Source organism: Eutrigla gurnardus, assembly GCF_963514095.1.
Source record: "Eutrigla gurnardus genome assembly, chromosome: 10".
NCBI classification, from domain to species: domain Eukaryota; kingdom Metazoa; phylum Chordata; class Actinopteri; order Perciformes; family Triglidae; genus Eutrigla; species Eutrigla gurnardus.
This window is the reverse complement of record NC_139924.1, coordinates 1,362,877-1,376,319: the sequence shown is the minus strand read 5'-3', so window position 1 is coordinate 1,376,319 and position 13,443 is coordinate 1,362,877. Positions and strand designations below refer to the sequence as shown.

The window sequence follows — 13,443 nt, the reverse complement described above, 5'->3', positions numbered from 1 at the left end:
CAGGTGGTCAGTCCCGACCCCAAGAGACCTGCTAAGACCTGAACAGATGATATGACAGCTACGTACCCGAATATGTTGGAGATGGAGTCCAGCAGACCACCAGGCGGAGGTTGGGAGATTTTCTTACTGCACAAACACAAACATTAGGACATGTCAACAGGATGTGTTCAAATGACCAACTGGATATCTGACACACTCAAGAAACAAAATAATATTTAATATTGTTGTTGATGCTATTTAATTATATTATCATCTTTTTACTATAGACCTGTTAGTCTTTTTTTAGGGGGGACAAGGTGACATTACATAGTGGTTCTACATCTTCTGAAAGCTTGGCCTCTGAAGATTAACCTGAGACGCAGCTCAGCACTGTACGTCAAGATGTTAAAGTCAAATTAGAAATAAAACGTATCACAATTCAAATACATATATGAGAAAGCAGCCATTGCAGGTTCTAGCCTGCTTTGGCTCAACAGAGGGAAGCAGCTCAACCCCTAAACTCAGTTTCTTCATCTGGTTTCATTGAGTCTACAGTACAGTTGGGCCAATTTACATTTACAGGTTTGATTTATGCAAACCAGTTGAACCGGCATGTGTCCTGATGACACATTCTGTAAAATTAAACACATCAGCAACATGTGCTGACCTCGTCACGGCACTAAATCATGATTTTAGTGCTGTCAATCAATAAAAAAAAATTAACTAATTAATCGCACAATTTGCCGTAATTAATCGCAATTAATCGCTCTCTTTCTTCTTAAGAATAAAGTATGTTATAATGGATATTTAAATGTTAAATGATGGAATTTATGTAGAATTAACACAAAGGAAGTATTTAAATTAAATTCTTGTTAAATAGCAGCTTTTTTTTTTTTTACTTTAAGCACAGATTCTCTCATGTGAACTACAGATTTCCAAAGAAACCATCAAGGCCATTAAAATTAACTGTCAGCTTGAAAAAGGCATATTTCTTATATGCACTAACAGAACATTTCAAAAAGGTCCACAATAGAACATGCAAATATGGAAAAAAGAACAAGGAACTATTCTGCTGTGAAGTCAGAATGATAAATCCTTTTCACTCCATAGAACAACAAGTCAGGTTAGTCCTCCTTTACATTCAGCCCGTTACTGAGACAGACCAGTCTGTTTACATTGTCAGAGGACAAAGCAGCACACGCCACATTTAGTGTTTGTCACGCAGACAAATAACCAGGATCATTTTTTTAAAAACTGCTCGGCGATCACTCGCCGCGATCACTCGCCGCGATCCCCCCCACCCACATTCGTTTTTAACGGAGTTCAGTGTAAGAACGGCTTTGCGGCACACGTCATCATAGGTCTTACATCAGCCGCCACGGGAAGTAAACAAAACACAGCTGCGTTAATTTTGTTAAAAAAAAATTAACGCGTTAAATATTTCATAATTAACGCAAAGATTAACGTGTTAATGTTGACAGCACTAGTTGATTTATAAACGGTCTAATGGAGCTGTCGCGAGTGTCTGAGGCGTTTGGTGTGTGAAGTGTGGCCGCCATGCTGCTGAGTGCGACACCGGATAAAGCTGGTATAAGGGCCATATGAACTGCATTGTACTGTGATTGGATGGTGAACACTCAAAAACCCCTGTTATTGTGAATATATCCAGTAAACCATCCACGATGTGTTCCATCAGTCAGACACTTCAAATAAGTGTAGAATATATTTAGTCGGTAGTTGGAGCCAGACATATACTGGTCTCACCTGGGAGTCCTGCTTAGCAGTCTCTTAGGGGAGGTCTCTCCGCCCCCTTTCCCTGTGTCCTCAGCCAGGACCTCGATGTCATCGTCCCTGAGGACAGACAGAGTTAGTGTGGACAAGAAGCAGCTGTATGATGTTGAAGTAGATCAAGTTACTGACTGTTCAACGGGTAGAGGCTCTTTGGCCGCGTCCGCCAGTTCCTTCTGTAGTTTGGCCTGTCTGCGTCTGAAACACCAACCAGAGGATGAGTCAGACAGCTGCCTGCCTGCTTGCTTGCCTGCCCCCGCCCCCAGGTGGCCTGTTTACCTGCTGTCCTTCTCGTTCTCAGCATTCAGCTTGTTGGCCTCCTGAGCCTTCTCAGCCATCCAGCGAGACACCAGCTCCTGGTTGTCCTCTGTGGTCTTCCTCAGTTTCTCCTCCAAAGCAGAGAAGGTTATCTGCAGGGCGTCATACTCGTCTTTCAAGGTCTGGTTGGCCCGCTCCAGGTCCTGCAGGGAGACGGGCAGTCATCACAGTATACACCCACATGAAAAACATCTCAAAACACATTTAAAAAAATAAAAAATAAAAAATCTGCTCCTGATGCAATACAATGAAACAAACCAACAGTCCAGTGTTTCCTCTACATGAGTTCAAGTGTCAAACAGTCCACTGCTAAATGGTTAGTTATTTGGACCGCAGACAATGATAGAAAACACTCACAATAAGTTGATAGTGGTGAATTTACATCATCAGGATTAGGGGTGGGAATCGAGAACCAGTTCCTACTCAGAACCGGCTCCAACTAACCAATTCCATCGGAATCCTACGCCTCCAACGTTATCGATTCTTCTTAACGATTCCGCACCACGTTTTCCGGTTTACTCGAAATTTTGAGTCGCGGTACATTGCGTCACTCTCTCTGCGACAACCCTGCACGCGCCGACAACCTATAAACAACGAGGCAGCATCATTGAGAGGAGGAAGCGATCGAAAGTCTGGCTACATTTCACCAAACGCGATGAAAATGCTGCCGTGTGTAATCAGTGGAGGCATAGACCCATTGTAGCGTATACGCTACAAAAGATCATGTTGTCTTTAGAGCGTCATAACTCAGTAATGGTTTGCGCTAGAAACATGCGTTTTTTTCCTCTTAAACTAGAGAAACAGGGCTAAACAACGGTACCCTGCTTGTCCATGTGAGCGATTTATTTCTGACAAAACGAATGCGTAAAGTTGTAAAGATGTGACTAGATGTCTCCTCGTCGCCGTGGCGCATTTCTCCGTTTGTTTATGTATATCGATCAACTTCTCATCCGCCATCTTGCTAGTGACGTATAGAGTTACGTTTATGCATCGGACGCTCGTATTGGCTCCCGTATCGGCTTTTACAGCCAATAGGAAAGCCTGATTTACGCTTGGCCATGTTTGCCCAAACAGGAGAGACAGAGGAGTTCAAATCAGAGAAAATGACGGTCAAAAAGTTACTGTAGTGATAGAGAAAGTTAAATACATGAATGGCACAGAAGAAATTCACTATATACACACATATTTAGGGCAGGGAGAGGAAAGGACCATTCCTGGCAAAAAATAAATAAAAATAAATAAACAACACCCATAGACACTACCCAAAAGAATATCCATATTTCATAGACAAAAGCAGCTAGAAGCTTCAAACAACTTCTAGCATAATCCAAACAAGTGTGTGCAACTTTCTATGTTGAGCTTTTCTTTCGTTATAATGGTTTGCGGTGCTTTTGTTAATAAAATGTGTAAAGGCGTTTTTTATTTCTTTTTAATTTATGGGCTAAAACCCCCTATTATAGTGTATATAAGTATTTATTGAACTACTCAGGAATCGGTAAGAGAATTGATAAGGAATTGGATCGATAGGCTGAATCGACAATGGCATTGATATTGATAAAAACGTATCAATTCCCACCCCTAATCAGGATAATCACAAATATCATCAAGAGTTTAAAAAGCTGTCTATGTAGAAAAATATATATATTTTTTTGTTTATACAGGGAAACCGTATCATCCCATGTCTCGACCAAAATGATCAACTTCACATCGAGACTGAAGGTCTCAGGTTGAAAACTTGAGATCAGCACCCTCCTCCTCTGTCTCACGCTGCGTTCTGATTGGTTCTGTTGGATGTCCGTTATCACACTGAGGCTGTAGGGTCTCTGTACAGACTCACACTGTGATGTCACATCCTATTTGTCTGTCAGCAGCTCCTGGGACCACCAATGCACCACTAGAGCATCATGGGAACACAAAGCAGGGGCTGCTGGGAGCCAGAGCACAGCAGCAGAGGATTGCAGGCAATCAGACCTTTTACTTCTCATCACTGACCTTCATCATGTCTCAAATAATAAATACATAGATTCTGAAGATGTAAAATTAAAACTTCATCATTTCAAGTATTCATTTGAAAAACGGATAACTGAAATGTAATGATGAGCTGTGACTTTGTTGGTCAGGTTAAATGTTTACCTGCAGATAGGTCCTTAGCTCCCGACAGTCTCCCTCCAGGTGGGTGATCTGCTGCTGGTACTCCAACATCCTGAAAGAAAACAAAAACACACCAGTTACAGTACACACCAACATGCTGCAGAGAGAGAGAGTGAGTGAGTAGACACTGACTTGGCCTCGTTGTTCTGGATCTCTTTGTCCTTCTGTTGAATCTGGTTGTTGAGTTCGATCACACTCTGAGCCAGCTGCAGACACACACACACAGACACCTTTTCAGGACTGCCCTGAAACCCCACACATGTATAATAACAGCTAAGTAAGCCCATTTCTTGCTTGAAACCTCTAAGAAGCCTGTTTCCTGCTTGATTCAATGAAAAAGCTGTATATAGAAAATTGTTGGCCATGTTGACTAGAGCTGTCCCAAACGATTATTTTTCAAACGATTAATCTAGCAATTATTTTTTCGATTAATCTACTTAATAATTTTTTCAGTTATTGATTATTTCCCATTTGATCAATGTAACGATTCACACAACATTTCTTGTTAACATTTCAATATTTAAACATTTCTTTAACATGGCACTTAGAGCATTGTTCCCCAAGAATCTCTCCAAAATAAAATTCTGTGTGAATTAAATTGTGCAAAATAATGCATTCTGATGCCAGATGTAGCAACTTACAAAATAAATAGGAAAAGTCACTCAGAAGGAATACAAAAACACAAATCTTTAACCAAAAAAGTAGGCGACATGTTTTTTTTTTAAGACTTAATTTCCTGCATTCTGATGCATATCAATGCATGCGAATCGCTAAGTGCAATGTACTGTTAGGAACCTCAAATAAAACAGGTCTGTATTAAAGAGGGAGACAGCACAACAGTTTCTGCTTCCGATACTTTTTTGTTATTCACCTATTATTATTAAAGTCCCAGTCGGCAACATTTTTTGGATCATATTCACTGAAGCCGACACTATGCTCCGATTGAACAACATAAATCATCCGGTTTTAGGAAGAAAAAAAATGCATGCATGTAGAGGCTGTTAGTTTTGTTAAAAAAAATCGTCAGCGCCCGGCTCATCCTGTCCAATCAGCACGCAGGGCTGTGTTCGTGCACACACAGAGCCCCTCCCCCCTCGGGTCGTACCACTATCACGGGGGGAGGTGGAGGGAAGTAGCAACAAGCTTCTAACGCCTGGTTCACACTGGACGCGGAAGCGCCGCGAATAGACGCGTAGCGGAGCCCGCTTCCTTTCGGCGCCCCTGTTAAGCGATAGTGTAGTTCACACTGGACGCGGAGCGCCGCGATTAGGCGCGGCCCTCTCGCGCCGTGAAGCGATCGTTTCGGCGTCTGCTCTATTTTTTGCGCGTGCCGCGAGCGAACGCATCAATTCTGGCAGGAAATCACACAGAGAAACACGAGACAATCCGGTCAATTTTCAAAATAAAAGCAATTTTCAAAATAAAATACCGCGATTGACAAACGCGATCATATTTGTGTATCTAAACTCGCACTGGGAAACAGGAAGAGACAATACATTTAATAAATGTGAAGAGTAGATAAAAAAAATATGTGTATTTCAACAGTATATCTGCAGAGAGAGAGAGAGAGAGAGAACGGATAAATACAAGAAGTGTACAAACTTCTTGGTTACAGAAACATGGCGTATTAATTTTATAGGGTTTAATGGAAATGTGATAAAACCAGAGTCCACATCGGACCCGCGTTTCAAAGGGGGCGTGATCTAAGGGATTTCAAAAGGGCACGAAGTCGAGGGGAAGGAGCTCCGTGGTTGTGGGGGAGGAGCGTGAGAGTTGTAAACATTCAAAATCTGACAGAGTGCCCTCCATCCGCCGGACTTGCCGACTGGGACTTAAATAATAATAATAATAATAATAAAAAAAAAAAAAGGTATGGCATACAACTATGAGGGATTGGGTCCAACGTGAGTAAACACATTAATTTCCTATAAATTATTCACAATAAAAGTACCCCCTTAATTTGTTATTTTAAAGCTTTTATTGGGAAGCGGCAGAAACCAGAAATGTCAGGTTTCCATGAGCGGTAACTGAACACGAGTCCTATTTAGCTGAAAGAACACGAAGTTTTCTGAAAAGTACTAACAGAGAAACTAAACTTCAGACCACAGAGTTCCAGTTAGAAGCTACAAAAGTCCTGAGAATGGAACACAGAGACTTTGAAAACATCTTTGCTGCTCAGACGTGATGAGGGGAGGAGTTTTTGTGGAAATATTTTAAAATGTCACATAATGATAATATCTTATTTAAATTAGTGTTTTGTTCAGTTAGCTATGTATGTGCAATTTGTTCAATGAAATCATACTAGAATTAGTCATTTCATTTATTTATTCAATAATAGGCTGTTCAATTTTTGCGATAACTTTATAGCCAATATGCACACTTCAATAGTTTATCACAAATCGTATCATCATCGCAATATTAAACAACAAGTACCACACATGGCTTTTCCTCATATCATGCAGAAGTTAAGTTGGTGAAAATAAACTACACTGAAACATTTGTAACTAAACTAATAAATAAAACTGCATTTAATCTATTTCATCAATTTGTGTGTCCAGGTGACCGACCTCTCCTCGTTTCTTGTGCAGCTCCGTCAGCTCCTCTTGGTGTTTGATTCTCATCTGAGACATCTCCTGCTGCAGGACATCACTGCGACTGGAGTCTGTGCCTGAACTGAAAAACAAGACCGTGACAAGTACAGGGACACATCAGAGGAATAGGTCACACGGACCAGTCGGGGAGACACAACAAAAGGAACAAGTCGTAGAGACAAGTCAGGTAGGGGGAGGGGTGGCAGGTGGCACATTGAAGTTGAGGACTGACCTGGCCTCATGTCCTCTCTGGACATCATACTTGTCCGTCTGGTATCTCTCCGATAGAACAGTCTGCAGGTCTGACTTCTCCAGGAGACGGTTGTCTGTCCACAGAGACAAATGGTAAATTGACCTGCATTCATATAGCACTTTTCTAGCTAACTAGCTACTCACGGCGCTTCACACTACATTCAGTCATTTTTTACCCGTTCACACATTCATACACTGATGGCAGAGGAGCCGTCTGCACATCAGGATCCAACTCATTCATACACAGTCACGCCGATGGCGCTGCATCGGGGGGCATTAGGGGGTTCAGTATCTTGCCCAAGGACACTTCGGCATGCAGACTGGAGGAGCCGGGATTCAAACCGCCTTCTTCTGATTTTGATCTTTTGAATGGAGGACAACTCGCTCTACCTCTGAGCTCCAGCCGCCACAAAGACATCAATAAACCATCTGTGCAGATGTCTGTGCATAGAGACACTAGTTGGAGACTCACACTGAAGGATGATCTCCTCAAAGGCCTGTCTCTGGACTCTGTCTCTGAGCTTTAGCTGCTCTGAGATGTGTCTCTTCCACGTACACTCCACCCGCCGCTCCGCCATGACCACCTGAGTGGGGGGGAAGAGAGAGAGAGAGAGAGAGAGAGAGAGAGAGAGAGAGAGAGAGAGAGACACAACATTAAAACAAACATGTCAATGTGATATTTCTGTTTTTCCATTTTAATAGCAGTGTTTCCATACATGTGTACCAATGTGTGGCGCCGCACCACAGAATCAACACCGAGCACCACAAATTGATTCCGTGTTATTTTTTTTAAACAATTTTGAAATATAAATATCGTTCCATTCATTCATCTCCACATAGCACTATTTCTCCCCGTCACTCACACCGCACACCATTGCAGCTATCCAATCAACTAATTAATAGAGGAAGGGTACATGGGTGGATAGTTTTTCAGGAAGATGGGCATAGATGGGTGTGTCAATAAAGAAAATATGTATTTAAATTTTGCCTTGGTGTTTTTAAGTTTGTTTAGAGAAAAACAGAAAAAAAATGTAGGTTTAAACCGAAAATTGTCCATTAGTTTGAGAGAAAAAAAGATTTTACTGTAGGCCAAATCGCCCCAGCCCTAGCCTACTTTGTAATCTAATTTATTTGTATTGTGTTAATAAAGAAAATATGTATTTCAATTTTGGGCTAAGCGTCACAATCGATTAATGGCAAAAATAATCAGCCGATTAATCCAAAATGAAAATAATCATTGGTTAATACTTCAAAATTAGCTACAGGCGACCATCTACAAAATAAAAATCCTGCTTTTACATTAATGTGTGGATAATAGAAGAGTCACGGTTTGTTTATTACTTTGAGAGATTACTGAAGGAAAATATTACGGAGTACGTTTACCCTGTGTTATAGTACTTTTACTTTCATGAAGTATGTTTTTTACCGTGTGGTATTAATAGTGTGTCGCAGTGTCATTACGTAGTTGGTTATGGTTAGTATGGTAGGTTACCTTCTTCTCAGTGGTTATTCAGAACAGTGTTCAGAAAGCGGAGGCTGCCCTGCTCAGAGCGCCACTGTGTGAACAGCTGACAAAGAAACATCACGTTGTCACGGTCAAACAAGGTTTTGGTCTGGAACGGTTCGACGCCGACGCTCCGACCTCCTCGTCGTCGTCTGCAACGCATCATAATACACCATAGGCAACGCACCCGCAAAGCTGGAGACGTATAACTCGAATTAACGGCATGAGTAAAAACATAACTTAACTAACGTCATATTACGAGCAGCTGTTAGCTTCTCCGTGAGCATGTTTTGTTAAAGGGAACTACAACACAATCAGGAAGGAAACCAGGCTAAGGAGCTAAAGGGCGTCATTTCCACGACCACATACAAATAGTTGGAGGATAAACAACATGTCGGTGCCTTCCTGTTTGTGACCCGGTCACGGTGCGATGTTTACGGGCTGTTTCATATTTCGGGGCCCCATGTTAGTATGCTAAGTTAGCCGCTAACTGCAGACCTTCACAGCGCAATAAAAAGGACCAAGATGAGAACTTACACCATCTAACTGCGGCTTGATTCTTCTTCTCCGTTAACCTCAGCGTTTTTGTATCACGTTGCACTGTGTTAAACGGTCCGCTTTCTCTTCTTCTTAACCGACATCAGCTTCATCAGCCTCCTCTCTCCAACTCAGCGCCATTTTGGCGTCGACCACACACTTCAGGTATCGTCGCTCGAAGATGACGTTTTATGGCCTGCGCAGATTAGAGGGGTGCAGTCGAATAGTCAAAAAATAAGGTCCTAACTCCTATTCCTAACTCCTATTCCTTGACCTCTGGGGAAAACGTCACGGGGTTAAGGAAAGGCGATAGGAGAACTCAAAAGGATTTAGGAAAAGACGGCCGCGGTGCTCAGAGAATCCGACCGGACTTTCACTAAGCTACGTCATTATAACGCGCCGCTGATGATTGGCAGCTGATGATCAGCGTCTGCGCTGGAGAAACTACAATAATGGACTACAAAAAACGCTTCGTCCACTTCTCCCCATGTTGGTTTTATAAACAGCTCGTTCACTGACCGGCTTCAGTTCCAGTAGCTCCTCCTTCCTGTTTGACCGTTTGCTGTATTTACGTTTCATTTGTGGTTTTAGTTTCGTTTTTGTCAAACATTTGTAACATGATTGAAATCAATAAAAACATCATTAAATTATTATCACTGTTACACATTTATGTCTGCATGAAAGTCATTAGGCTTGTTCGGGATGGTCTTGGCTTGACTTGACTTGACTTATCACGCCGACGAGAGCTGCAGGTGTCTGAGGGGGCGGGCTCTAAAAGAGACGGCAGCCAAACGCCGTCAAGTCGGACAACAAAGTCAACGTGACTATAGTGCTCAAGCGATAGAACACAGCAGCAAACCAAAGAGGATATGTTATATACATGTGTATATATATATATATATATATATATATACTATTACACACACACATACACACACACGCAAGGCAACATGTGGAAGGGCTTTTTTTTTCAGTATATTTGTATTATCATTCTATGTTTGTATTAACCAGACCTCACATATAAGTAGGCCTACTCACAGCACAATGCACGGAACTTTAGATCAAGCCATGAGATCAATGCGACCAAAATAAAAAGTATCATTTCACCACAAGGTGGCCGCCGAGTGCGGACCTGAACACACGTCATTGAACTTTTAACCAATGAGAACCATTCCACTGTAGCGGAGGTGTGGACAAGCCGGTTGCAGCCGTCGTAGACCGCGCTGCCAAGCGCTGCAAGAAGCGGCTCTTAAAAATTTGTTCCCGCAATGTTTTGGGTCACGTGATATGGTCGCGACCCTGTGACGTCTTTGCAGTCGGCTGCTAAGTCGGACACAATTCTAGCCATCATGCATCGCTTTCAACCCACAATACATCACGTTAGGTAGCGCGCTGCAGGCGGCTACATCAAGTCGAATTCGCCTATTGTTAAATATGTAAATGCACATATCGTTTGTTTTCATGAACGCCGAGGTGTGCGGCACTTTAAATGTTGCTCTCGCAAAGAATTGTGGGTCGGCTATGCAACACTAAGGATGCCGACTGCCATTAAACTCCAAAGAAGAAGAAGAAGAAGAATTGTGGGTCGGCGTAATCTCCTTTCCTTCCGCATAGGAAGGTCCGTTGCATCCTATGCTAAAGGAGCTCTGAAAGGAAGCATTGGAGCTCCTTTCCTTTGCATTTAGAGAATTCGAACAGCTCTTATCATGGCGGCCACTTGTTTACTTCCGGGTCACTTCTTCAGTTAGGAACCTTCCTAAGCAAAATAGACTATTCGACTGCACCCCATCTGCACAGAAAAGCATGCGGAGGGAGGTACCCTGGAGATACCGCAAGTTTTTAAAGCCATGTGACATGTTGCAAAGGGAAGTTATCACCAGCATTTCTGATGTTTTTATCCCAGAATGCCTTGTTTTGTGAGGCAAATGCATGCGCATGCATGATTGGAAACGCGCCTAATGTTAAATCTAAATTGTGAGGTGTCCCGGCAACCACAGACTGAGGCTGGTTGAGATAATTGACAACCAGTACTATCATTCACAGCTGCTCCGGACCTGGCAATAGGACACACTCGGTGTGCACGGCCCCCAAAGGTAGCTTCTTCCTCACCTCAGATCTCGGTGCCCAGCCATGTCTCCTCAGCAACAGCTAGTGTATGTGTGTGGGTGTGCGTGGGTATGTGTATGTTTGTGTGTGTGGGTGTGTATGTCTGTGCATATGGCTATGTGTGTGCGTGAGTGTGTATGTCTCTGTGTATCTCTGTGTGTATATTTGTGGGGGTGGGAGGCTTGGGTTTCATGGTGTTCTTTGTTGTTCATATCTTTTTTCGTTTTTGTTTTGTCCGCTTTTATTCTCTGTGAGGCACTTTGTGCTACTTTCAAGTATGAAAAGTGCCATATAAATAAAGTTTGATTTGATTTGACAAGTGATCACCATTCCACTAATCACGTCACCCTCTGTATAAAGTTTCTCCCCAGCCTCAGGTGGCCCGAGGACTCCAGCGCAGGAGGAAAGTGGAGGGAGCTCCAGAGAGCGGTCTTGAACTCGGCCACCCACCGATGTAGGGAAGTGGATAATTCAAACTAATTCTCTTTCCACCTCTCACTCTCTCTCCAGCAGCACGATGCCTGTCGGAAGAAGGACCCCTCACAGTGAGAACGGAGTATCCCGGACCTGGAAGCCTTTACGTTGGACTTTGGCCCCACCCCCGTCTCCCCACCTTATAAATAAAGACTCTTTTTGCTGTGCACCATTACCAAGTGTGTTGCTGGTGTTCTGTTCCGACCCCCGTGTACGCTACATAGGCCAGGGCTCCCACAAAATGTTAAATATAATTGTTACATAAAATTCTAAATGTGAAACAAAGTTAAATGTTCCATCTGAATCTAAAAGTTAAATCTAAATGTTTTTACATTATCTAAACTAAATATTTAGCTAAAATGCATATTCCCATTGCTGGTCAGCGTGTCGTTGCAGCTGAAATATCAGTTAAGTTGTCTAGTGCAGCTGAAATGCCAGTCGACATAATATCCGAACCTCTGAAGTAGTGATGTGCGATACCACTGATTTTGTTTACGATCCGAAGTAAAAATTCAGGCTGTTATCGACGATACCCATCTGATGCTTTGTACACAATGTTAATGTTTGGAAAATCAAAATCAAAAGTAGTGTCTTAAAATGCTTGCCTGAACATTTGAACACAAACATTCAACATTGACACTTTTTTGTTTAGTAACTGAACATTTTTAAACAATTCCTCAAATGTTGCTGTTTAGGAACAACAGCATATTTACAGTATTCCCGTTAAGTCTGCTCCGTTTTCTACTCACAGGTTGCGTGTGTGTGTGTGCGCGTCAACTTGACTGAGTGAGCAGCTGGCTGCTGTATAAATAGCCATGTTTCGCACATGACTATGACAGGCGGAAGAAATAGTAGTTCCTACCAACTGGGTATCGTTTAGACGAGATCCCGATAGTATAGTTAATTTCCACTGTGTTCCTATTAATGATAAACTACTCATTTACCCCAAATTGCTAAAATACTGATATTTTTATATGAGAATCGATACTGGACCATACATTTTTGGTATTGGTAGTATTGATATTTCAGTATCAATCCTCACCACTGAAGCTCTTTAATGCTTGCAAGCATGAGGCATCCACAGCGTGACACTGGAATGACTTAAGAGACAGTCTTTAATTATAATATCTGAATATACATACATGTCTGGCATCCTGCTGCCACCATTCCAGGTGTCTCCAGACATTGTGTTTGATCAAAGGGTCATTGTATTATCCCACATCACACCCAGTGGCTGGGTTCCACTTCAATACAATGGGCGGGATCCCTGGTTGGCAAATGGTCCTCCAGTACTGAGGAGTCCTGATCATACAAGAAATGCATGATTAAATAGGAATTTCACTCACAAGCGTAAGTACTAAAATAAAAACTTGGGTGATCATCAAATAACAAATTCAAATCAAACTTATCGGGGAGAATGAACACTTGGACATACATCAGCGTGATAAGAACTACCTAAAATGACAGAAGCCATGTTTGGGAAATTATTTGACGTGTACTCCACTACACTGTCCTTAGTGTTCCATCTGCAAACACATGTCTGCTTTCATGAAGGCCAGCACCAGAGCAATGGTTCAGGCCAGTGTTACACTCAAAGATTGCAGGCTGACTCAATTGCAATATCAGTTTCCACATATATTCCAGACTTACGACAGAATGATCAGTTGGAATTTCATCACCAGCCAACCATGGTATGACAGTTGACCTACAAAAATGTTCTATGTAGCCATTGCTGTCAGATGT

The 13,443-nt window shown here is 42.3% G+C and overlaps 1 protein-coding gene and 1 long non-coding RNA gene across 6 annotated transcripts in view; one reads left to right on the top strand and one right to left on the bottom strand.

The window, feature by feature from the left end:
• Nucleotides 1-9,278, bottom strand: part of atg16l1 (ATG16 autophagy related 16-like 1) — a 31,210-nt gene extending 21,932 nt beyond the window's left edge. For 4 of the 5 annotated variants that reach the window (XM_084019956.1, XM_084019958.1, XM_084019959.1 and 1 more), the window contains exons 1-10: nucleotides 9,121-9,278; nucleotides 7,552-7,663; nucleotides 7,060-7,153; nucleotides 6,804-6,909; nucleotides 4,369-4,442; nucleotides 4,219-4,288; nucleotides 2,047-2,228; nucleotides 1,900-1,965; nucleotides 1,744-1,830; nucleotides 67-126 (exon numbers count right to left, since the gene is read on the bottom strand). In XM_084019956.1, coding sequence (XP_083876082.1) covers nucleotides 67-126; nucleotides 1,744-1,830; nucleotides 1,900-1,965; nucleotides 2,047-2,228; nucleotides 4,219-4,288; nucleotides 4,369-4,442; nucleotides 6,804-6,909; nucleotides 7,060-7,153; nucleotides 7,552-7,657 — 845 coding nt within the window. In that variant the 5' untranslated portion in view covers nucleotides 7,658-7,663; nucleotides 9,121-9,278. Of the gene's footprint in view, nucleotides 1-66; nucleotides 127-1,743; nucleotides 1,831-1,899; nucleotides 1,966-2,046; nucleotides 2,229-4,218; nucleotides 4,289-4,368; nucleotides 4,443-6,803; nucleotides 6,910-7,059; nucleotides 7,154-7,551; nucleotides 7,664-8,571; nucleotides 8,736-9,120 lie in introns of all 5 variants that reach the window. The other variant, XM_084019957.1, reaches the window with a different exon arrangement.
• Nucleotides 2,250-13,443, top strand: part of LOC311020139 — a 452,545-nt gene continuing 441,351 nt past the window's right edge. The window contains exon 1 of the long non-coding RNA XR_014597872.1: nucleotides 2,250-3,061. This is a non-coding gene — a long non-coding RNA (uncharacterized lncRNA). The remainder of the gene's footprint in view (nucleotides 3,062-13,443) is intronic.